At 41.7% G+C, this 22,898-nt stretch overlaps 1 protein-coding gene across 1 annotated transcript in view; it reads left to right on the forward strand.

Moving 5' to 3' along the window:
- Akap13 (A-kinase anchoring protein 13) overlaps positions 1–22,898 on the forward strand; it is a 177,502-nt gene that overhangs the window by 64,518 nt on the left and 90,086 nt on the right. The window contains 4 exon segments of the mRNA XM_042698540.1: positions 2,277–2,460; positions 9,296–9,491; positions 12,645–15,777; positions 20,298–20,431. Coding sequence (XP_042554474.1) covers positions 2,277–2,460; positions 9,296–9,491; positions 12,645–15,777; positions 20,298–20,431 — 3,647 coding nt within the window.

Raw genomic sequence — 22,898 nt, forward strand, 5'->3', positions numbered from 1 at the left:
AGTTGAGTAGAAAAACATTCATTATAGAACCTAGGTTGGTGAGCATTTATTTCATGATTATATAATTTTCTCTAGTTATGTGCAGATTTTAAAGAATAACATTGTAGATGCTCGAAAAGATGCTTTTTAAGACCACATAATTAGGTTGTGTGGTGTTCTTCTCCCCACTTTTAAGCCAAAACAGAGATACTGGAGTAATGGAAGGGATATGACTTTTAGATTTAATAGAAGAGTTTTACGTCCCAATTCTGGCTGAGTGTTATTTAGTTCCACTGCAAAATGAAGATAATGAACTCTCATCAAGTTACTGGGAAAAATGGATGTAGCCTATAGAGAGCTGTACAGAGTATGGTGGGAACATGGTAAGCCCTTCCAACCTCTTGTAGCAGTCCTGGCCCCTACCACTGGGAGCTTCAGAGAGAGACTTAGGGATGATGTAGTGCAGGAGCCAACCTGCCAGATTCTGAGCAGGTGCACACCTTGTTGGAGCTCATAAATGCCATGCTGACTCAGAGCAAACAAGGGACAGAAAAGGGTGGGGGCTGAAGGGAAAGCCACTTGAAGGAGGAGTCAGTCAACTGGTAGGGCTGGAACTAACTGGCTGTAGAAAAAGTACATATTTTCCTGGTCAATGCCTTACTTGCTCTTCTGTTTTTGATAAGGATTTGCAAGAGTTCCTTCTGTCCTTTCTACCTCCTTAGAGATGTTGATTATTAAAACTTGTACCTGCACATGTCCTTTTTTCGGAAACATTGAGTCATGTATTGATACTTTTATTTTGTGAGCACAAAACCTAGAGCCTAGTGCAAGGTAGGTAAGTGCCCCATCCCTGAACTATGTCCTCAGTCCCTGATTTCTTCCTTTCTTGCTCCAGGCCTCTCTTTAAACTGTTTAAAAATTCAGAATCAATCTGTGTATATATGGGTATGCAGGGAAAATATAAAAGATGAAAGACAGATTTTGCTTTCAAGAAAACTTACCTTGGGAACAAGACTACACTCACCCACCAGTAACTTCAGAAAACAGTGTAGTTCAGTATAAAATTAGAGCTTTAAAAACGTATTCATTGCTTTTGGGATATTCACACATAGAAGCATTTGCAGATTTCAGAGTAAGAGGAAACACTGGGGTCTAAGAAGTCAGAATGCACAGTGAAGAAAGGGGGACCCAGGGGCAGCCATGAAGAGTGAGAGATAGTGGAAGCCAGAAGAAAAAAGCAGGACATCCTGGAGTTGAGTAATGCATACTGGAGCCACATACCTCAGGTCCTGGTAACCTTTGGTCCTGTCATCTCAGGCTAGGCACAAGAGAATGACTGAGTGGCAGACAGAATACTGCTAGTGGACCTACAATGTAATGTGAAGCTCAGGGCCAAGAATGGAGTAAAGGACAGAACTGGCATTTAATCAGTACTTGCGTTAGCTTGGCCAATTAGTCCAGTGTTTCACCGGTGCCCTCTCATTAGCTCTGACACCTCTGAGAGTTTGATGGTGTCTCACTCTAGGATGGGGAAAGTGAAGCTCAGAGAAGGGCTGTGAATCAGGTCTCGTCACACAGAGGCTAAATACCAGGTTTGAACCCAGCTTGGCCCGACTCCAAAGCCCATCCTCCTTCCATCAAAGTGACTCATTATGCCAGGAAGAAGCCTTAATTTTAAGCAAAGCCCAAGCACACTTCTCTTTCTGAACTTATTAATGTATTGTCTTAAAGTTGGTCTTCATTAGGCTGGAAAAAGCATTTATTTTTCTCATTAAACAAACAAAAGCCAGCAGTAGCAGCGGTCTTGATATACTTTTAATAACGTGGGGAACTAAAAAGACCTGTGTGTACTTAACAAGTAGAACCAGTTTGTAGTGTTTTACTAGCCAACTCCTGTCTGAGTGTTCTTTTTAAAAGTAATTATACCCTCAAAGAAACACCCATCTTAAGTCCTAACAACTGAACCCCCCTCCCTCAGATTTCTCTCTTGTGAGCCTGCATTCACTTCAGTATTTTTTTTTTTTCCTTTAGAGGAAAATTGCCTAAGTGGGGCTGCCTCTTGTTGAAGAGTGTGCTTCCTGGACTTCTTTTTTTTTTTTCTGGCTTTGTTTTGTCTTGGCCTGTCAGCTGATTCTACCTGACCATAATAAAGTTCACTCAGTCTTGGCTTGTAGATCCCTGAGTACAGGACTGTAGACACTTGGAGGTAGTGGTGTCTACCTGACTTGTCCTTTCTTTTGTCTTTCTTCGGTGGTGCTGGTAATCCCATTACTTTTTCATGTTCTCCCCATCTATAGATGGTACCCCCCGGGAGACACTGATGCATTTTGCTGTACGGCTAGGACTGCTGCGGTTGACATGGTTCCTGTTACAGAAACCAGGTGGCCGTGGAGCTCTAAGCATCCACAATCAGGAAGGGGCAACGCCTGTGAGCCTGGCCTTGGAGCGAGGTTATCATCAGCTGCACCAGCTCCTAACCGAGTAAGTGCTCTTTTTCTCCCTTTGTGCCTCCTCCTCTCCTCACTAGCCCCACCCCAAGTCGTTGTGGTACAGCCCACTTGGCTTCTCAGTGTGCCATTGGCATGGATTAAAACCTCAGTACCTAGCTGCCGCCGCCGCCGCCGCTGCTGCTGGTTTGCAAGCTGTCTGTGAGACACAAACGTAAGTCGTGTTAACCTTTTCTCTCCTCAGCCTCCTGGCTTTCACTGCTTCTAATACTTTTTGAAGACTCAAGATGGGGACTAGCAGGAATTAGCGATGTGTGCAGTTTATCCTGTCTTAGTATAAGAGGAAGCAGTCTTTCTTGTGCGCGCGTGCGCGCGTGCGCACACTCACACGTATAAACACATATACATATATATGTACATTTTTTGCCCCTGACTTGAAAGAGTTGATTGGAAACCATTACTTTGATGATACAGAAAAATTGACAGATGATTTGAGTTTGGGTTTGAATATACTCCTAGTGAATAAATACATTCAGAGCAATGGTTTCATATGAATAGTAGTAAGATGAAACCGTGTTGTTTTGGAAATGTGCAGTAGGAAATCCTGTTTGTGTTTGGGTTCAATTGTTAATATGTCTAACTCCTTAAAAAGGCCTTCAGAGGAAGGTTGCTAGTCAAAATATTTTGAGTTCCTTATTTTTTCTCATACAAATAGAAAAATCAATGCATTAGAGCAGCAGTACTTTTCATTGGAATGTTTATCAAAGGCAGAAGCTTCAAGAATAGTTTGTCTTTTTCAATTAGTATTTTTTAAATTAGTTTTATGGGTATCTTTTATATCACATTGTCTAAATAAGAATAAACTCCATTGGATCTGTGTTCTTTAACAATTGAGGGACCCTTTTAAAAAATGGATGCAGAATTTCCAAATTCTTAGGTATTTTGCTCTTGCCAGATTTAACTTAGATGCATTTTCTGTGGTTTCATTTTTAGCTGTATGTGAATTGGGTGGATCAAGAAGGCACTTCAGAGTGTAAGCGCAGTGTGGTTGTGTAGTTGTTCCTTGCTTCATTTGCCAAGCGTATAACTTTCCCAGGCAGGCCAGACAGAAGGCTCCGATGCCCTCTAAATGGGTGTTACAGTTGCAGGTGGGGCCATCTTCGTCTCAGGTGAGCTTTGGATACCTGAGCTGTCCTGTGACAGTATTCCAGAGAGGGATCGCCTCTGCCCTTCACACTTCCCATCTGGAGGGGGATTACATTCACTCTGCTGCTGGCTCGTGGTTTCTGGAAGGGAGGCCTCGTTCCAGAGGTCTGTATAACTGTTTGGTTATAGTTATTTGGCTTTGTTATAGCTCAGTGTTTCGGCTGGGAAGCAGTTTCAGTTAAGGACGGCCATCCAAATGGGGCAATAAAATGATTATGACAGCTTCATTATGTGCCTGGACCAGGATGGCACCAGGCTGTTACTGCAGCACAGCTTAGAAAACTAGAGAGCATTTGGTTATTTTGGGAGAAGAGATTTTACTTCTACTTCCCTTACATGTGGGAAAGCTAGTTATTTCCTTTTGAAGGAAGAGTGGTAAGGAAAGCCAATTAGAGAAACTGCCATGTAGAAGACCTTGATAGGAGAACATGAGCTCCTTGCTGCAGGTCTAGCCTTTAGCTTGACTTCTGCTGCACTGTTAACCATGTGGGAAAAGTACTTGGTCAGGGGTACCTACCGCAACGTGAGGAAGCCAGTCTTCATCCTCACAGGGTCACTGTAATAATGGGGCCTTGGCTAGAATTCCGATCCTCATGAGTCAGGAAGGTTTTGATGATGATGATGATGATGACGATGACGACAACGACGATTATCCTATACTCACTCTCTTCTTTCATTCTCTCACACACATACGCACATTTCAGACATTTTTAGGTTTGCAGTTTATAATCGTCATCACTATCTGTTATTTCGGGAGGTTTTTCATGACCCCAGATAGAAACTCTAAACCCAGAAGGTGCTAACTTTAGTCTCCTTCCCCATATCAGAGTAACTTCTGTTCTATGTTCTGTCTCTAAGAACTTCCCTATTCTAGATACATCTCATGAATGAGGATCATGAAATATTTGTCCTGTGTTAGGTTCCTCTCACACAGCATATCATCTTAAAGACTCAGTCATGTAACATGCCAGAAAAATGATGCATTTTTCTAAATATTGAAAAGGATAGATTTTAAAACTTTTTCATGAGGTAAAAAAGTAGGTGAGGTGCTGGTAAAATATTACTAGTTTTGCAAGAAATCTTCAGAAATAAATGACTCCACAAAGAAGGCATAACTTGGTGACTAATGTGAATATTATCTACTATTGTCCCTCCCCCTTTTCTGGTAGTGGAGCTTGAACTCAGGACTTGGGTGCTTGGCTTTTTTGCTTAAGTTGGTGCTTTACTGTTTGAGCCACACCTGCCAGCCTTTGGTGGTTAATTGGAGATAAGAATGTCACCGACTCCTGCCTCGACTGAATTCAAAAGTGATCCTCAGATCTCAGCCTCATGAACAGCTGGGATTATAGGTGCGAGCCACCAGCACCCAGCTTTATGCCACAATCTTTTTTTTTTTTTTTTTTGGGTCCGGTCGTGGGGCCTGAACTCTGGGCCTGGGCGCTGTCCCTCAGCTCTTCAGCTTAAGGCTAGCTCAAGGCTCTACCACTTGAGCCACAGCGCCACTCCGGCTTTTTTCTTTTTGCTTATGTGGTGCTGAGGAATCAAACCCAGGGCCTCCTGCATGCAAGGCAAGAGCTCTGCCACTGAGCCATCTTCCCAGCCCCTATGCCACCATCTTTAGAAAAAGATTTCTTAAGAGTTCTAGCTGTGGAGTGTTGACACAAAGTGCTGAAATATTTCCATTGCCCCAAGAGCCAGTTTAAAATTATTTGTCTTTGGAAACTTTATCTCATTTTTAGTATCACTTCAACAAATCTCAATTGGCTGAATACCCACACTGCACTAGAAACTACAGTGAGTACATTGCAGGTATTATTTTAGCCTTATGATGACCTCTCTAAAGTAGATGCTGTTTGTGTTTTGTGGATGGAATGTGGCAGCTCAGTGAGCTAAATCCGTAGCCCCACCCTATTGAGAGAGTGGCATATTTACTCTTCTAAACATTCTTCCTTTTACAGAACTGGCAGAAAGAAGAGTTTCAGTAGGAGACTACTAGAATACAGGATTAAGTACTACTTAATTAGGAAAGGGTCCTATGTTTTCCATGTAGTCTTAACCTCTTCCTGAGGAAAACGAGGTACTCTGTATAATATCTTGGCGTTGCTCATCAGTGGTTGATTACAATCAAGCTATTGTTTTACATATTGATTCTCACAGAGCCTTGCGAGGGGGTAGAGTATTATTGCCCATGTTTTGTAGTTGAGGAAACAGACTAGAGAAGTGAAGTGTCACAAGTCACAAGGTGTGGGCCTGAGGTCCCCTGATGTCCAGGGTGAGGGGGAGCATGTGGACAGCCCTCAGGGTGTAGACATGGATTCCTGTAGTAGGTAGTATTGGTTCTTCTCAGGGGACTCATGGCTGTAGGTTCTCAAGCCCTCCCTTTGACACCTGGGTTCAGCCAGGTGGTAGAATAACTACTGCACTGACCTATTTCACAATAGAGCCATGTACTATTGTGTAAGCTGTTTTGTCAGCTAAGTGATTTCCTTTTGAGGGTCCTCTTTACATCTTTGACAGAGGGGTCTTCAGTAGCTGACCTGTCATAAAACAAGATGGAACCTTTGCTTTTGTTTAAGAGGGGAAAGGAATGAAGAATTTGTACTGACTGTACAAATTTAGTTTAAAAATAGAGAGCAGGACTTGGAATGGCTTGGCATTTTTCTTCCCTGTGTCATATCCTCCGTTCTGTCCATCAGTCTCACCTCCTTTGTGACTGTCTTTTGGGTCTTTGTGTTTTGGTAAATGAATGAGGCAGGAGTGTATGGGAACAAGCAATGGGCAGTACTGTGATAACTAAGTAATTCCAGGTCCCTGCTTCTTAGTGCACACTCGGCTACTTCCAGGCTTCTCTTGTGTTGTCATTTAGACATCTCTCAAAACCTTGAGGTTTAGTTGGTACATTCAGTATTCTCCACAGGCAAAATCGATCCACAGAGAGGCTGAACAGCTGGCCCAAGGCCATGAGCTGATAAGTTCACCTTTTAATTTTGAAGGGGGAACAGCTCTTTCCCACTGTGCCCCAACTGCTTCTCAATGTGGAATTCAGCCACTCTAGCTCCATGTCAGTGGAGTGTGGATGGTTTTGTAAGCCCCATAGAGGTTTGGCAATGTTATGGTGATAGGGTTTCATGGTTGATAGCGCAATAACCTTCAAATAAGGAACTGCTGCAGTTTCTTGTCAGAAGCACCACTCAGAGCAAAACATGTCCTTTGGGAGGGCTGGCATGATTGCCTTTCTCCACTTTTAAAGCTACACACAGTATGAAGCCAGAACTGAAATAAGATGGGCTTGCGTTATTCCTGGTGCCTGGGTAGACGTGTGTGAGTATCAGCTTTCACACAGGTGCGCTGTGGTCTCCTTACTTGTTTTCTGACATTTTCTCTGGCTTTTTGCTGTACTTAAACAAGAAGCAGTTTTGAACTTCCCTTGAAGGACTAGTGTCGTTAGGATTTGAAAAGTGTTTTCTCTTTAGTTAATTTGACTGTATGTTACAGTGTTTTCTGGAGTTGCAATGTGCTGGGCAGGTTGTGAGAAGCAGAGAGGTTGGTTGGTTAGTTGGTTGTTGATTCTTGCATAGCAGGTAGGATGCTAGGAAGCTAGTTGGAATTTGCCCTGAGCGTATTGAATTTTGTTGCACCACACATGTAAACTCTGGGTCGTGGGCAGGCACAGATGCCCAGTTTGAATAGTGTAGTCCTATAAGGAATGACTGCTAAATTGTGTTATTTAACAGTTGAAAAAGTTTCTGTTGCTCCTATAAATTTTATGAAAACAGAAGATACCTAATCATATTTCTAGTTTGTGGAGTTGAATTGGAGCCATGATTTGAAGCTGTTATAGAGGTAGTTACTGTGGTTAGTGAAAAGAGGAAGCTTAGTTTTAGAATTCATTCAGTCTGGATTTAAATTCTGAACATTCTTATTTTGGGGTAAATTATATCTCTAGTCTGGTTTTCCTAACATGCAAAATGTAAATATATTGGCACTTACACCTCGGAGTTCTGACAATTAAAGTTATCTAATGTTCTCTGGCTCCTAACAAAATAGTTAATATTTCTGGCTTCCTCTTTTCCCCCACTGCCTCCTCTTGCCACGGAGAACAAGATCCTGTTGTCACAGCTCTGTGCTTCTGTTGTGAATTGGAAAGAAAAACAAAAAACAAAAAAACTTGGTTCTTCATAAATAATTTGAGAAGTTTTCTTAATACATAGTGTTGTTGTCTGGGAGAGTAAATCAATGTTAATGTTTTTCTGTAACAGTTGCCAATTAGAAGAGAGGTATAAAAAACTTGCATGTAGTTTGTGAAAAACCTATTTAGTCTTTATTGTGAGTTTATTGGTCTAGTTACTTCTAGATAAGATTATTTCAGTCATAAATTATGAAAGATGCTTGATCATGTCAGTGGTCTCTATAAAAACCCACATGAGGTGATTAGAAGTTTATTGTACTGCCAAGGTTTAGGTTGTCTTATTAAATAGAGCTTAATGATAGTAACCTCATGTCTGAAGTTATGGGTCCTACCCAGATTAATGACCAACATTTTCTTCTTTCCCTGAACCAGAAACTCTAGTTCACATATTGGTGACATGGTAATTAAACTTATTTATTTCTATCAGTCTAAAAATTGTTTATTCATTGAATGGTAGAATCTTCATAGTTGAGACCTTATTTATCAGCCGGCTTTACTATTAATCATTGCACTAGAGTTTGCAGACAAAATCATATAGTGAAATAGTTGCTATGGTGATAAAGCCAATAGAGAGAGGATAAAGCCTTGCTTTCTCTGAACACCCTCCAACCAGGTAAGCTGTGAGGCTCATACTTAGAACCCCAGGTGTATTGAAATGTTCTATAATTTCCAAAGCACATTTTTTTTCTCTATAACTATCACATTTACATTTGAAAGTCATTCTCCATGTTCAGTCTACTTTGGGCTTGTAAAATAACTACTCTGCCTTATCTTGAGTTGAAGGCCTTCCCATGTCTACAGGTGGTAATTAAGTTGTCCCTCAGCCCTCTATTTCTGCTTGGGCACTTTCCAAATTTACCTTGGAAAATGTGCACAAAGATATTATTGTAGTGGAATCAAGTTTGGCAGGACAGAAAGGCATCCCTACAAGAACACTAGAAATTCTGATAGATTTATTTGACAAATGCAAAGGTCTCAGCTGACACCTTCTAGAAAGTGAGTGAAAAGGAGATATGCAGATGGAGGAACATGAATCTAAAGTTCTGGAGGAAGGGCTATAGAAATATCTTCACTTCCTTTTATTTTATTTTTTTAATCTCAGCAAGAAAATTACCATTATGAACAAAAAATGGGTATTCTAATAATTGTGACAATTATATAGTGCAGCATAATTTCATTACTATATGAAAGCAGTACTGAAATCTATAGTCACATTTAGCCAAAAGCCAGAACAAACTTCAAAATACAAAAGGCTGACGTTATGATTGCCTTAGGTACAGTAATATCAAATTGATGACCTAAAACAGATCATGGAGAAAAGTCCAATCCACAAGAATATATATGTAGCTATATATAAACTAAATCTTTGCCATATCTCCTCACAAACACATTAGAAATGAAATATTATGCTTAAAAGGTTACACATGGCTGGGAGGTAGAATTTATATATTAATGAGAGATTGCTTGTTTTCAGGGAGAATGCTGGAGAGCCAGACTCCTGGAGCAGTTTATCCTATGAAATACCTTATGGAGATTGTTCTGTGAGGCATCATCGAGAGTTGGACATCTATACATTGACCTCTGAGTCTGAATCACATGAGCCCACATTTCCTGGAGATAGTTGTACTGGACATATTTTTAAGCTTATGAATATCCAACATCAACTAATGGTAAGGAAAAGTTTTCATTTTTATTTCATGTATATCGTACACATATGAACACTCTCTCTGAATCTTGCTGTACTACATATATTACAATACTTCTTCCAATGATTGCGAAACCTATAGGCAATGTTCCTGGTATTAGTTGTTACTGCCTAAGATACAGAACTGGCATTAGGGCTATAGAAGTAGGAGGCCGATTTTTCGTTTTAATTGATTTTTGCCAAGTTTCTGAAGTAATGAAAGTTCCTCATAAACACATTGTATATGCAGAAATATACAACCACACAACTAAGTTGTCCTGGCATTTCTCTGTGTTTGGTTTAACTTTGTAGAATTAAAGCAAGAAGAACAATTACTGAGATTGCTGTTAAAGAGACACAACCAAATTTACTCAATAAAGCCTCTTCACAGTTATTTTAGTGAGTTATGATCATGGTACTATATTTAAACTGATGGTTAAAAGATCACCAACAAAATAAAGGTTTTATAATCCATTCAAGCCTTGAAGATGAAGTTGCTGCCAGACATAAAAACATTACAGACTCCCTGGTACCATTTATTACGAATAATATAGATGTCATATGGATGTATTTCTCTTGGCCTTAACATCTGAAGGCTAAGTTTAGATAATTTTTCCAGCCAGCTTATTTCAGAGTTGATTTGATTTAGAAACAGCTTGATAATAGTGTTTAAGGTCATGTTGGGTCAGCTCAAAGCTAGACGCTTCTTTGGGAATGTGTATTCTTTTTCTGAGACATTCAGGCCAAACAACTCCATAGCAGGGTTTATGATGTGCCTACCTTTACCTTTCAGAATCACTTTAGTCTTAAAGCAATCATGTCATTTTTCTTTGAGTGGAAATCACATTTTTCTCTTAGAATCTTTTTACTAAGTAAGAGAGAATGGGCATGGAAATACCAGTTTGTAGATGTCATACCTGTGAGGATTGTTTGACAGAAAAGCAATGAGAAATTAAAAATGTAGGAAATGCATGTGCAGGAGCTTCTCAAGTTCTTCAAGCAGCATCCCTCGTTTCTCCAGATCTCTTTCCTGTAATGTTCAGCTTTCACGAAGTATGATGACCTGTTATCATGTTTTTTAGGACATGTTCACCCTTTGTTAGGTGTGGAGTAAAGCTAATTTTAAGAACTTGTAAGAAAACTAGTACACAAGTGTTTAAGGAAACTAGCACACTCATTTTTAGTGAAAAAATTTTCCTGTCCTATATTTGGTGAGGAAAAACACCAAAGTTTATTCCTTGTATATAAATTTGCAGTATCGGTAAGTAGACAGGAATAGTCTAATGTATTAGTTTATATTTACTTAGTAAGTAGATGACCCAGAGGAACATGTCTGAGATAGTTATTGGAGAAGATCAAATAATGAGTGGAGAACCAACCAGATGTTTTCAATTAATTTTATGTATTAAAAAAGTAGTATTAAGAGGAGTGATGATTTTTTTTTTTTTTTTGGTCCGGTCGTGGGGCCTGAACTCTGGGCCTGGGCACTGTCCCTCAGCCACAGCGCCACTTCCGGCTTTTTTCTTTTTGCTTAAGTGGTGCTGAGGAATCGAACCCAGGGCCTTGAGCATGCAAGGCAAGCGCTCTACCACTGAGCCACCTTCCCAGCCCAGGAGTGTTGAATTTTGATATTTTCTGAAATTTTCTACATTTTTCCTAAGCCTTATCTGTACAAATATGGGATTTTTACATAATTATAATCTTGACTAACTATGAATTTTATTTTTCCAACATTATATTTTTAATGTTTTTTCTGCTTGTTCTGTGATTTTCATAGTTACCATTTTTGTCACAGTCTGATAGAATCCTTTCACCAGATTGATGAACTATATTTTCTTAACCATTCCTTTTTTAGCTTTATTTGTTTAAGAAAGTACTTTAATGCTAAAAAAATCATTCCTCAGATGACTTATAAAACCATCTAACCACAGTACCTTCTGATAATAGTTAAAAGCTAGGTATTATTAATGTCAGATGATTTCATTTATTTAATATTCAGTGATGGACAAGAAGAGGATTGTTTTTTATCAAAAAGCCAAAGAAGCTAGTCATGGTGGCTCATACCTGTAACCCTAGCTACTCGTGAGCCTAAAACTAGAAAACTTGCAGTTAAGGATAGCCCAGGAAGAAGGATCACAAGGTCCCAGCTTAACCAATTAAAAAACAACAACCAAAAAAACCCCCTCAAAACTGAATTCTGTAGTATGTGCCTGTCATTCTAGCCATTCAGGAAGTGTAAATAGTAGAATCACCACCCAGGCCAGTCTGGGCAAAAAGTGAGGCCATGTTAGAAAAAAGCAAATCTAAAAGCAAATCTTAAAAGCCCTTAAAAGGAGTGAGGATGTGGTTTAAATGGTAGAGCAGCAAGTATGATTCCAAGTTCAAACTCCAGCGTGGTCACTGTTAGCGAAATTATAAATCCAAATACTTGAGCTCGTTGGGTGGATAATAATTTGGGGGTTCCAGGATAACTTGTAACTCCTCAGTAAGTGTGTGGGCTTCTGGCTACATCTTGTGATGGAAAAGAGTTTTGTAAAATTGGTTAAGATTTGTTATTACTTAAATATATGAGATGAATGGGTTGAAGAAGGTTCTGGCCCTCTGAGACCCTGTAAAAAGTAGCCTTCTCACCTACTTACTTATTTGAAGATATTCACAGTGTATTTTTTGGGGGGTTGTATGGAGGCTCGAACTCAAGATCTTGTATTTGCTAAGCATGTTGTTTACTACTTGAGCAATGACTCTGGCTTTATGTCAGGGCCAGCTTGGTCTTCAGTTTTTCGACTTGTGCTTTTCTGTGTCACTAGTGGTGACAAGTGCATTCCACTGAGCCCAGCCATTGGTTGAGATGGAGTCTTCGTGAACTTTTGTGTTCTAGATGGCCTCAAACCATAATCCCCCACTCTCTACTTCCCAAATAGCTAGGATTATAGGTGTGAGCACTGGTGCCCAGCTAAGTTGTTTTATGAAACAATGTTTTTAAAGCTCAATTTCCTTTGACTTTCTAAAATAGGTTAAACTATTTAAAAAGTCATTTTCTATATTTAGAGTCATTTTAATAGCCCAGTGATATATAGATGCATCAGTGGAAAGTGATACCAGAATGATAGAGTTAAAAATATCTTTACTTTCTTCCTAGAAAACAAGCATCAAGCAGATGGACAATCTCACACCCTTAGTGACAGCACAGGATCCCTCTTGTCTGCCCAGTGCCCCAGAGACAGCCAGCCAGTTCCTCTCTTGTGCATCAGAGTCCTCGGACAGCCGGCAGATTTCTTCTCTTCCTGAAGAGACTGAGAATACTCCCTGCTGCCAGGGAAGTCTTGCTGGGCAGATTAAAAGTCCCCGTGATTTGTCAACAGAGGCTGAGGAAGAGAATTCAGACTGTTCTCACAGGAAGAAAAATAAAGGTGTGGAGAAAACCAGGGGAAAGGTGGAGCCAGTACCTCTTGTGGACTCTGGAACTGTGTCTGATCAAGACAGCCATCTTCAGAGGCTGCCTGACTGTGGAGGAAAGGATACAGAAGACCTTTTGTCCTGTAGACCCAGACATGAAGAAACTGGAACACAACTCTCTGGAGTGGCCACAGGACAGGAGTCTGTGAGTAACAGTGTGCAGCCGGGAGACACAGTGACAGAACTAGGTACATCCCAGCATTCCTCTGGAGGGGAACTGGCAGACGGTTCTGTGACAGATGCCTGTGCTCCCGAGAGCACAAGAAAAGCAGAACCGAGTCTCGTGAACCTAGCTGCCACCACCCAGAATAATATGCTTCAGGCAGGAGAAGGTATAGAGGAAAGATTTGAGAACGCTCCTGTCAGCACAGTTAGAAGTGAGCTAGTGGATAAAGATGTTACAAACTGTTTCTCTGCTGCTAGTGTCCTCAGTGCCAACAAATCTGCAGAGTCTTCACCTGCTTTGAGTTCTGGAGAAACCCCTGATGAAGAAACAGTGGGAACGGAAACTCTAAGACGCTGTGAGGAGCTAGCTGAAACTGTAGGAGATCAAAACACTGTGGTGATTCGAGCTGCTACAGAAGACAAGATTTCCAATGTGTCAGAACTTGACACTCCTCTGGCAGGCACGGGTGAGGTAATGTCCCCCTGTGATTTAACTTGCCCTGTGCTACAAACTGTTGCGATGCTCGACCAGAAATCAGAAGCTAATTCATCTCATGCTCAAAGCCCAAACAGTCAGTCACCAGTTTGTTGTACAACTGGGGATGAGAAACCTTGTTCAGACTCTGCGTGTCAGCAGAGCACAGTGCCTTCTAGTGGTGAGTTGGTTGTACAGCATTGTAGTGACACAGCGAGACGGCCTGAAATCTCAACCCAGCAGCCCAGCACACCTGAAACTACAACTGGGCAGCCCAGCACACAAGACCTGTGTACTTCAACCGGTCTGGAGGACTCACAAGCTGACCCCATCCCTTCTGACCCTGTACGAGTTACCCAGGAATGTGGGAATTTTTGTCCTCTTGAAGTTTTAGGAAGAAAGGTCCAAGGAGAAGATCTGAACCGAGATATACCTTTAACGAATTTGCCTGAGGTAGCTTCATGTCTGCCTCTGGTTGTCTCTCAAACTGAGAAAGAACTGGTGCCAGACCAGACTGTGCCATCAGACAGTGTTTTCTCTCTGGCAAGCAGTCCAATTGGTGAATCAGTAACCAAAGATGACGCACTTTCCCTTGTCCCCTCCCAGAAAGAAAGGGGAACAGCAACTCTTGAACTCCATAGGGCTGTGCCTTGCAGAGAAGGCCCGGACCGAGGGGATTCAGAGGAGCCTGACGAACAGCTGCTAGAAGATAGAGCAGCAAGTCCGCCCTCATCAACTGCTGTTGGAGAGCTTCAGCCCAGCATGGGCAATACCAATCCCACTGGCCTTGGTGAGGAGCACGAGGGGCCTGGCTACTCAGCAACTCCCGAAGCACTCACTGACCCTTCTCTGCTGAGTGTGGAGACAGCCACTTTGGCCTCTGAGTCAGTTTTGACTGAAGAAGGAAAAAATCTGGTGGTTCCAGAAAGCGCTGCAGCTCAGGGACAAGACGACAAGGACAAAGCAGTGACTCGTTCTTCTATTAAGGAAGACACCCTTTCTTCAGAAACATTGCAGGAAGAGCAGAGAATCCCGCCTCCAGCCCAAGAGACAGCCAGGTTTGGTGATCAACCTGCCTTAGCTGCCTGCACCAAGGACGCAGCACTGCAGCCCCACGAGTCACTGGACACACCCTCCGCCTGTCTTAAGACAGAAGCTACACACAACAAGGAAGAGGCCCCACAGGCCTCCCCGCTGACTGAAGGTGGGGCCCCACTGAGCCTGGTGCCACCAGGACCAGGTCTGGCTGCAGACTCAAGGGAGGAAGTGTCGGGGGCAGAGCCCAGCAGTTCATCGCCACAGCCAGGGCTGCTGCCAAGGGAGTCCAAGGCTGCGCATTGCGATCCACCTCTTCCTCTGGATGGTGAAGTGACGAACACCCAGGTCCCAGGGACCACCAGCACCTGTGAGGTGGGCAGAAATGCGGTGGAGGATGTGGTAGTGGTTAACACTTTGCAAAGTACTGCCGAGTCCCGAGGAAAGGATCTGTCTCGCAACACTGAAGACAACTCGGTTTCAGAAGTTTCAGTGAGCCGAGAGAACAATATGATTGTCAGTCTGCCAGGAGCTCTGCCAGACAAAGGTGGGATCGGCTTGCAAGGAGCTGCAGCCCCAGAGACTGTAACCCTCGATCAAAAGAGAGGGAGGCAGGAGGGAGACCACAGCTGTTCCATGGCTGACTCCAAGGAGGCTCACATGGATGATGGAACATTGCTGCCTTTTGCCAAGGAGCCCCCTACAGGCACAGGGCTCCTAGTTCTTGATGACGAGACCCTAGAGGGCATGAGACAAATCACACAGGCCTCAGCACCTGGTGAGGAAAGGAGTAATCTCTCTCTACCTGGCATGGTTTCAATTGTACCTAAGGGAGCAGACTCAATAGAAGAGGCTGCCAGTCGTTTAGTGGAGGCGGTCATTGAGCGTGTCAAAGCCTCCGGAGCATTGGTGACTGGAGGGGAAGTGTGTCACATATCATCACTGTCCAGTTCTGAGTTGGGCCCTCGGACCGAACAGCCAGAGAATGCTTCTGTAGACAAAGCGAGTGCTTTTCCACCTGGAGAGACCCTTCAAATGGCGACTACTGGAGAAGCCACCAGCAGCCTGAAGGGATGTTTTGATAGAACGGAGGAGCCAGAGAAAACTACTCTGCTTGTCAAAGAACCTGAGCCGGCAACAGGTAAGCTAGGCAAACACTGAATTTAGTTTTGAAGGAGATTCCCCAAGTTTCTGTGACATACTAGTCAAAATGCAGCTGCCTTTCTTGTTGTACGGTCTCATTTGCTCACTGCTGTAAGTTTCCAAGTTAATAGTCACTGTCATCAGGCGATGTACACCAGCTAGGGTTGGATAGATTTTACTTCCTGTATCAGACTCATGATTTGATTGCTGAAGCCTTAAAGGCTCTGACATTGGAGCAGTAGCAGTTTCCAAACCTTGAGGATAGTGCCTAGAGCACAGGTGCTTTAAAGGGACAAAGGAATTTAGTAAATAGCCTAAGTCCTTTTCTTTAGGATCACAGAACAGGGCTGGAAAGGATATGTTTTATTTATAAGCCTGAGACTCCCTTCTTCCCTGCCATCCCAGTTTGTATTGAGTAAATTTAGAGCCTAAGTAGTTTCATGAACAGCTGTAAGAATTGTTTGAAGTGGATGGCCCAACATCCAAAATGGTGATATTAGGTCATTGGTTAGGTTTGGGGTGGAGTGCATTCCCTCCTTTTCCTGTCTCAGGAGCAGTCTTCCAGTTCCCATTTTCTGATGCTTTTGGGCATAGCCTGGGAATTCAGGACCTGCACAGCACAGGGGATAGGATGCAGGATTTCCGCCCAAGCCCAGTCTGCCCAGCTCCTGTCACTGACTGGGCTGACCTTGTGCTGGCTTATCTTGGTGAAGCAGCTGCACGGAGCAGATTGCTCACACAGCAGCCCGCTCCATCTACGGGCAGCCATGTCCAGAAAAGGCAGAGGGAAACCACTATTACTCAGTGGAAAGAAACTATCTGAATAAAACTTACTACTGAGAGTTGAGGCTGAAGCTGAAACTGGAGTCAGACTCTGACTCGGTCTCGCCTTCTGAAGTCTTTAAAGGTTAGTGTAACAAACATTTTCATATTACCTGCCACCAGCTGTAGACACAGGAGCTATTTCCATGGCTGTCCCTACCATTTTGTAGGTAAGATGTAGCTTGTTTTGTCTTTATGTGGTTTTTGTTTTTGCTGTGCTTTCTAGATTTTGGTTATTCTTTTTGGTGACTGTAGAGTGTATAGGGGTGGGGTGTGGAGACAAATGAATAAGCCGAAAAAAATTAAGAAATTGTTTGGGAAGAAGAGCAATTTAAACACAGTGGTTAGTTTCTTCAATAAAGGGTTTTTAGCTATTTTACCACCTATCCTCACCCTAGTGAGGGATTTAAGGAACTTGAAAGTGGAATTTAAGGAACTTGGGGTGGAATTTTTGGTGCCTTTCAGAGTTGTTTTTTTCCCCTGACACTGTTTTAGATTATTAGTGGTAGAAATTTGTTAACGGCTTTCTCAGAATGTAAATGTGCAAAGCTCTAGTTTTTAAAATAAGGCAAAGTAACAACTCTATTTCAGGGCCCTAGCAGGTTGCTATTTCATAAGAATGGGAGTGGCTGTAAGTTGATGCCTGGCTGTGTTCTTTTTATTAGGTGCTCTGTCCCTGGAAACAAGCTGTAATTATTTCTCTTGCCTTCGTGGTCAGAATTTAACCTAAGCAACTTGAAGTATGTGGGGTTGGGTGTTTCCAGGGCTGGATGAGAAAAGATAAAAGCAGAGAACTCTAGACTTTGCCATTTAGTGTAGTACGTATGTAGCACATATGTTAAGAAATGGTGTTTAAGATTTGAAAGCTTTTTTTATTTTATATGGTTTTTGTTTTTGTCGGTTGTGGGGCTGGAACTCTGGGCTTGGATGCTGTCCCTGTGCTCTTCAGCTCAGGGCGAGCACTCTACCGCTTGAGCCACAGTGTCACTTCTGGTTTTCTAGTGGTTTATTGGACATAAGAGTCTCATGGACTTTCCTGCCCGGGCTGGCTTTGAACTGTGATCCTCAGATCTCAGCCTCCTGAGGAGCTAGGATTACAGGTGTGAGCCACCAGCACCTGGCCGAGATTTGAAAGTTTTTAAGTAAGAAAGGAGATTTCAAAAGTGTATGTGGGTCTAGACTTAATATAGTTTGTGTATGATATTTTTTCTGCTACTAGAAGGAATCAGAACTGGATACTCACAGTTTCAAATTAGAGAACTGATGTTCCATTTTAGAGACATTTCGCAAAATAGTGATGGCTAGGGGGAAGTCCCTGGTAAATTGCCTCAGACAAAAAGCACCTGAGTATGATCTCAGAGCCAAAGGGTATTTTCTTTGAAGTTTGCATTACACTCACAGATTCAATTGTGTATGTTGTTTTATGAGTGAGAAGACACAGGTTTTAGCTGCTGATTTGGAAGTGGACAGTCGGAAAGAGGAGATGTGACCCTTCCTCCTCAAAAAGCATTGACCACAGTGCTTAGAAAGCTGGAGGTATATGACTAAGCCATGCCAGTGCTGCAGATTGCCAATGCCCCTCAAATTTCAGTATCTTCGGTACCATTGTGACTGCTTGCTGCTGCCAAGATAAATATTTTCTGCTGATAGGAACAGGGAAGTGAGTTTGTGTCCCAAATCCCACCCCCAAATAATAAAACCATCAATCTCCTAGCCATCCTCCAATCTTTTAGTTAATCTGACTCCCTTCAAGATACTTCACTGTGGGATACTTCTGTAGGGATTGCTTAGTCAGATTGGAAAAACTCTTAATTGTATTTTTGAAATGTAATGTATCTTCATTCACTGGACAAGGATGCTTGTTTACCCATTTAAAACTTACTAGTAAGATTATACAATTATAAAGGCAAGGAAAAAAGATTTATAAATATAGGGATGTCACTTTCCCACATCAAAGGAAAATTGGGTTTGTCACACCTTCTGCTAGAATATAAACCTTCACATAACTTTTTGGTGACGGAAGCTTCTCAACTCCTTGATGTACAGAACATTTTTATTTGCTAGAGTAGTGGCATTACTAGATAAGCTAACAACCTAGGCAACTTTACTACATGGAAATTCCATTAGTATTAGGTATTATAAGGCAATTTTTCACTAGTTGATCGTCTTTCCCCTTAAAGGATTGGCAGAAGCCCAAAGTTTCCTTAAGTATCACTTATATCACTTGCTTAAGAAGCTACTGATGCTTGGTGGCTAACAGAAATCACTGCTGTGGATCTGTTGAGTACAGACAGCAAGAGGATCATTTTAAAGAGAACATACACAAAGGCTCGTTTCATAAGCAAAGTTCTTAAAATTATGTTTGGTCTTGGGAGAAACAAAATAGTTAAAACAACAAAATAGTTCAGTCTTACTGATGGTAGTGATGGATGGATCAAGATGTATAGTGCATAAATGTTTTACCTACTCCATTAAAAAGATTCTTTAGTGTTATTGTAAAGGTGATGTATGGAGGGGTTACAATTACATATGTCAGATAAAGAGTATATTTCTTTTTGAACAATATCACCCCTTCCCTCATTCTCTCCCAGTTTTTCCCTCCTGTCCCCATCCACAAGTTGTGTAGTTCATGTTCAACATACTGTCTGATGAGTATCACTTCTGCATTTGTTTACCCTTTGTCCCACCATTTCTGTGCCTCCCTTAGCCTCCCAAAGACAGATAAACAAGCAAAGAAGACAAAAGGAAATGAAAACAAAAACAGTAGCAGCAAAGAAAAAGCCCTCTTGTTTCCATTTCCTGGGGTTCATTTCGATAAATATTATTTTATATGATCAGATACACATAGCTATTGTACCTACTACACTTTTTTATATTAGTATCAATTCATTGCACAAAGGAGTTTCAGTTTGACATGTCATATGCGCAAATGGTATGCCGTGATCAAACTCAACCCTTCTTCACTTTTCCTCAGCCTTCCAACGGAGTTTCAGCAAACTTGCTGTGTTCCATTTTCACACACGTACATAAAGTATCTCGAATCATTTTCAAACTTAGTTCCATTTGCTCTTCCCCATCTGTTAAGTAATACCCACAGCCCAGATGGGACCCACTTTAATGTTTTTGTAATTCTTTTTTAGTGTATGCTGATTGTTCTGATTAGTCTCCTGACATGTATATTTCATAAATGTTTAAACAGTATTTCAATCAGATTGACACTTGTGATTACTCTTACTTGTGTGTCCTATCTTTTTAAAGAAAGATTTGTCCCAGGAGGATTTGTTTCATTCTCAGTGGCTTCCTATGTACAAGTTTCCTGACTTTTGATAACGGCCGAGGAGGGCTACCTGCTTTCAGCTGTTAATCTGGCCCTTACCACGAGTGGATTGACTTCCACACAGGGGTCATCTCTACCATTTTCGGATTTGTCATGAAAAGCCATTGGTGAAATGGACATTCGATAGACGTTGCATTAGACCTTCCAAACCTCAAGGGATGGGGAATGCCACACAAACAAGGGATAAAGCTCCGAAATGGCACTGGGTCAGAAATAACACTACCTCCTGACAGCAGGAAAATTCTTTTCAGTGGAAAAACTAACAAGACACACTTACCTGGAGTTTGTTGCGTAACACATAGGAACTATTTTTTTTTTCCCCTCCAAATGCACTTACTCTGTGACCTCTTGTTCTTCAGAAATGCCAGGTACTAAAGCTGAAGATGAAGTGGATTTTCTGAGTCCGACCAGAGCAAGTTCAGTTTCTGAAGAGGCAACTGTTGGGAATGGAGCTGCTGCCCCTCAGATGAAACAAGGCCCAGAGTCCCCGACGGTGAGTCTGGCAGTGTCTGGTTGAGCACATAGCATGTTTACCTTGCTCTGCTCCTCTGATTTATGGCCTTGGTTTTGTTACAGGGTGAAGGGTACAACAGTACTTTTCCCCTTGTCTCTTGTGGGTGGTGTGAAGCACACAGCAGGATTTTGGATTGTGTTCTTGTGCATGAGAGCATAGTGAAAAATGTTCTACATGGACGTAAGGCCTTGACATGTGTTAACCTGTAAAGTGTCCCACAGTGAGAACTACCACAAAAGGGCATGTGTAAGCTTTGTTTCACCTGACTTCTTTCTTTCAAATAGAAAGTGATAGCACCCAAAATAAGATTTAGTTTATTCTATAACTAAGGAAAATTAATCTTAAATGTGAAACTTCATTTTTTAGTGAAACTGAAATGTTCATGAACAGCTTATTAGGATATAATTCACGTACTATAAAATTCACCCATTCAAATATAACATGTTCAGTAGTATTCAATATATTTACAGAGTTATGAACTCAGGGCCTCTCTATCTGTTGAACCAATCACCCAGCTCCTTTGGCGTAGTTATTTTTTCAGATAGTCTCACCATTCTTGGTTGGGCTGGTTTCAGAACCCCCCCTCATGAGTGAGGTCATAACTGTGCACCACTGATAGAGTAAGGCCAATTGACTGATAGAGATGGTAATCTCACTCACTTTTTTCCCAGAGTATCATTGAACCTTGATCCTCCTGTTCTCTGTCTCCCAAGTAATTGTGATAGCAGGCATGAGTCACTGTGTCCATTCTACAACTTGTTATAAATGAAATTATACACTCTATAGTCTTTTATTTTTGTTACTAAATTCATTTGCTTAGCAGTACTGCACCTTTTCATCGCTACGTAATATTTCATTCTGTTATACATTAAGATTGTTTTCACTATTTTGGTTGTTAAACATAATATTGCTTATTGGGCAATATTATATGTCTTCATGTACCTATGAATATGAGACAGTTTATGGCTGGGGGTTTAGCCCAGTGGAAGGGCGCCCGCCCGGTGTGTGCAAGGCCCTGGGTTCAGTCCTCAGCCCTGGAAAAAAAGAAAAAAAAATAAGACAGTTTATGCTGGGTATATAGTAATTCCACATTTACTATTTCAGTGTGTCTTTGAAAATATCTTCTCAGTCTTGAGATTATATGGTTTATGCTACAAATCTAAGGGAAATCTGAGAGAACTTAGATTTTATGCTGGTCCAAGAGAAGCCTATAGAAAGCTGAATTCCAGTTTGAGCTAACGGGGTCATAGTGGCGGGTGAAAGGGCTCCAGAGTGTTTTCTCTTCAAGTTCTCACAGTAGGTAAGCAGAATTCTACCTTCACACATTGTATGAGTGACAGATGGCCTCATTTTATTGGAGTGTAGCTGTCTGAAGGTGCTCCTATCCTAACCTGCCCCTGTTTCAATCCACCCATGACTGATATTGGGTGGGAACCGGTCTTAGCCGGCAGTTCTCAGAAAAATGTTGCTTTTGCCCCCAGGAAAAGAAGAGAGCATACCTGCATGGGTGCACATGTGTTTGTTCCAGAAGCTCACATCCTTAACTTCAATTGCCTGTTTCTTAGCCCTTGATCTTAATCTTGTGGCACTTCATGAGTTCCGTCTAAGGCTTGACCCTAGACCTGTTGCTAGTCTAATGAAGGTTATCACTGTCCCAGTTATCTCTTGCCTACCATAAGTAGGAACAAAAATTAAACCCTTTAATTCTCAGTCCCTTCATCTTCTCATTTTCCCTGAAATTTTTAGTGTTGGCCAGTATGGCTCAGTTCCAGGTAAAAGAAAAGGTAGGCCCTGATGAGCGTGCTCAGGTGGAAGAAGCACGCATCTGTCCTATCATGTACCATGGTTTCATGGACCTGACAGGGACGGGAACCTGCTTTAGAGAGTAAACACACTAAAAGTATGGCTCAAAGGGAACTAGGCAGTATCAAGATTAATTTTTGTTGCACTCTCAGAATGAACACACGTACGTGTTAGCTGCTGCATATTTCTTGAAATTGCCGAGTTTTAAATTAAGAGTTCAGGAGGCAAAGCCCTTAAAGTACACATAGTAAAGTTCATTCACCTCGATCATCATTTTATTGTGGTGATTATTGCAGAGTTTTAATAGCAGTTACAATAATCAACACTGTTTTACATACTTTACAGGTCTCCGAGTTTTCAGATTACCTTTTGTTGCCTTCCCCCTACCCTTAATGCATTAATATACATCAAGTTGATATTACTCAATTTGATGACTTCAGATTTCCATATTCTGCTCACTCATTTAATGAGTAGATGGTTCAGACTCAGTTCCTGCTTCTTGGACATATGTTATAAAAGTCTCAGCACAGGACCACAAAATAATGGAGCTTGTTTTGTTTCTGAGACCTTTAAAGTTGGAAGGAACCTTAAATATTATCTAAGGCCAGCCTAGGAGAAGGATTCAGGGCAGTTACACACTTTG

This window comes from Dipodomys spectabilis, unplaced genomic scaffold (genome assembly GCF_019054845.1).
Source record: "Dipodomys spectabilis isolate Male_0828 unplaced genomic scaffold, ASM1905484v1 ptg000233l, whole genome shotgun sequence".
Lineage (NCBI taxonomy): Eukaryota > Metazoa > Chordata > Mammalia > Rodentia > Heteromyidae > Dipodomys > Dipodomys spectabilis.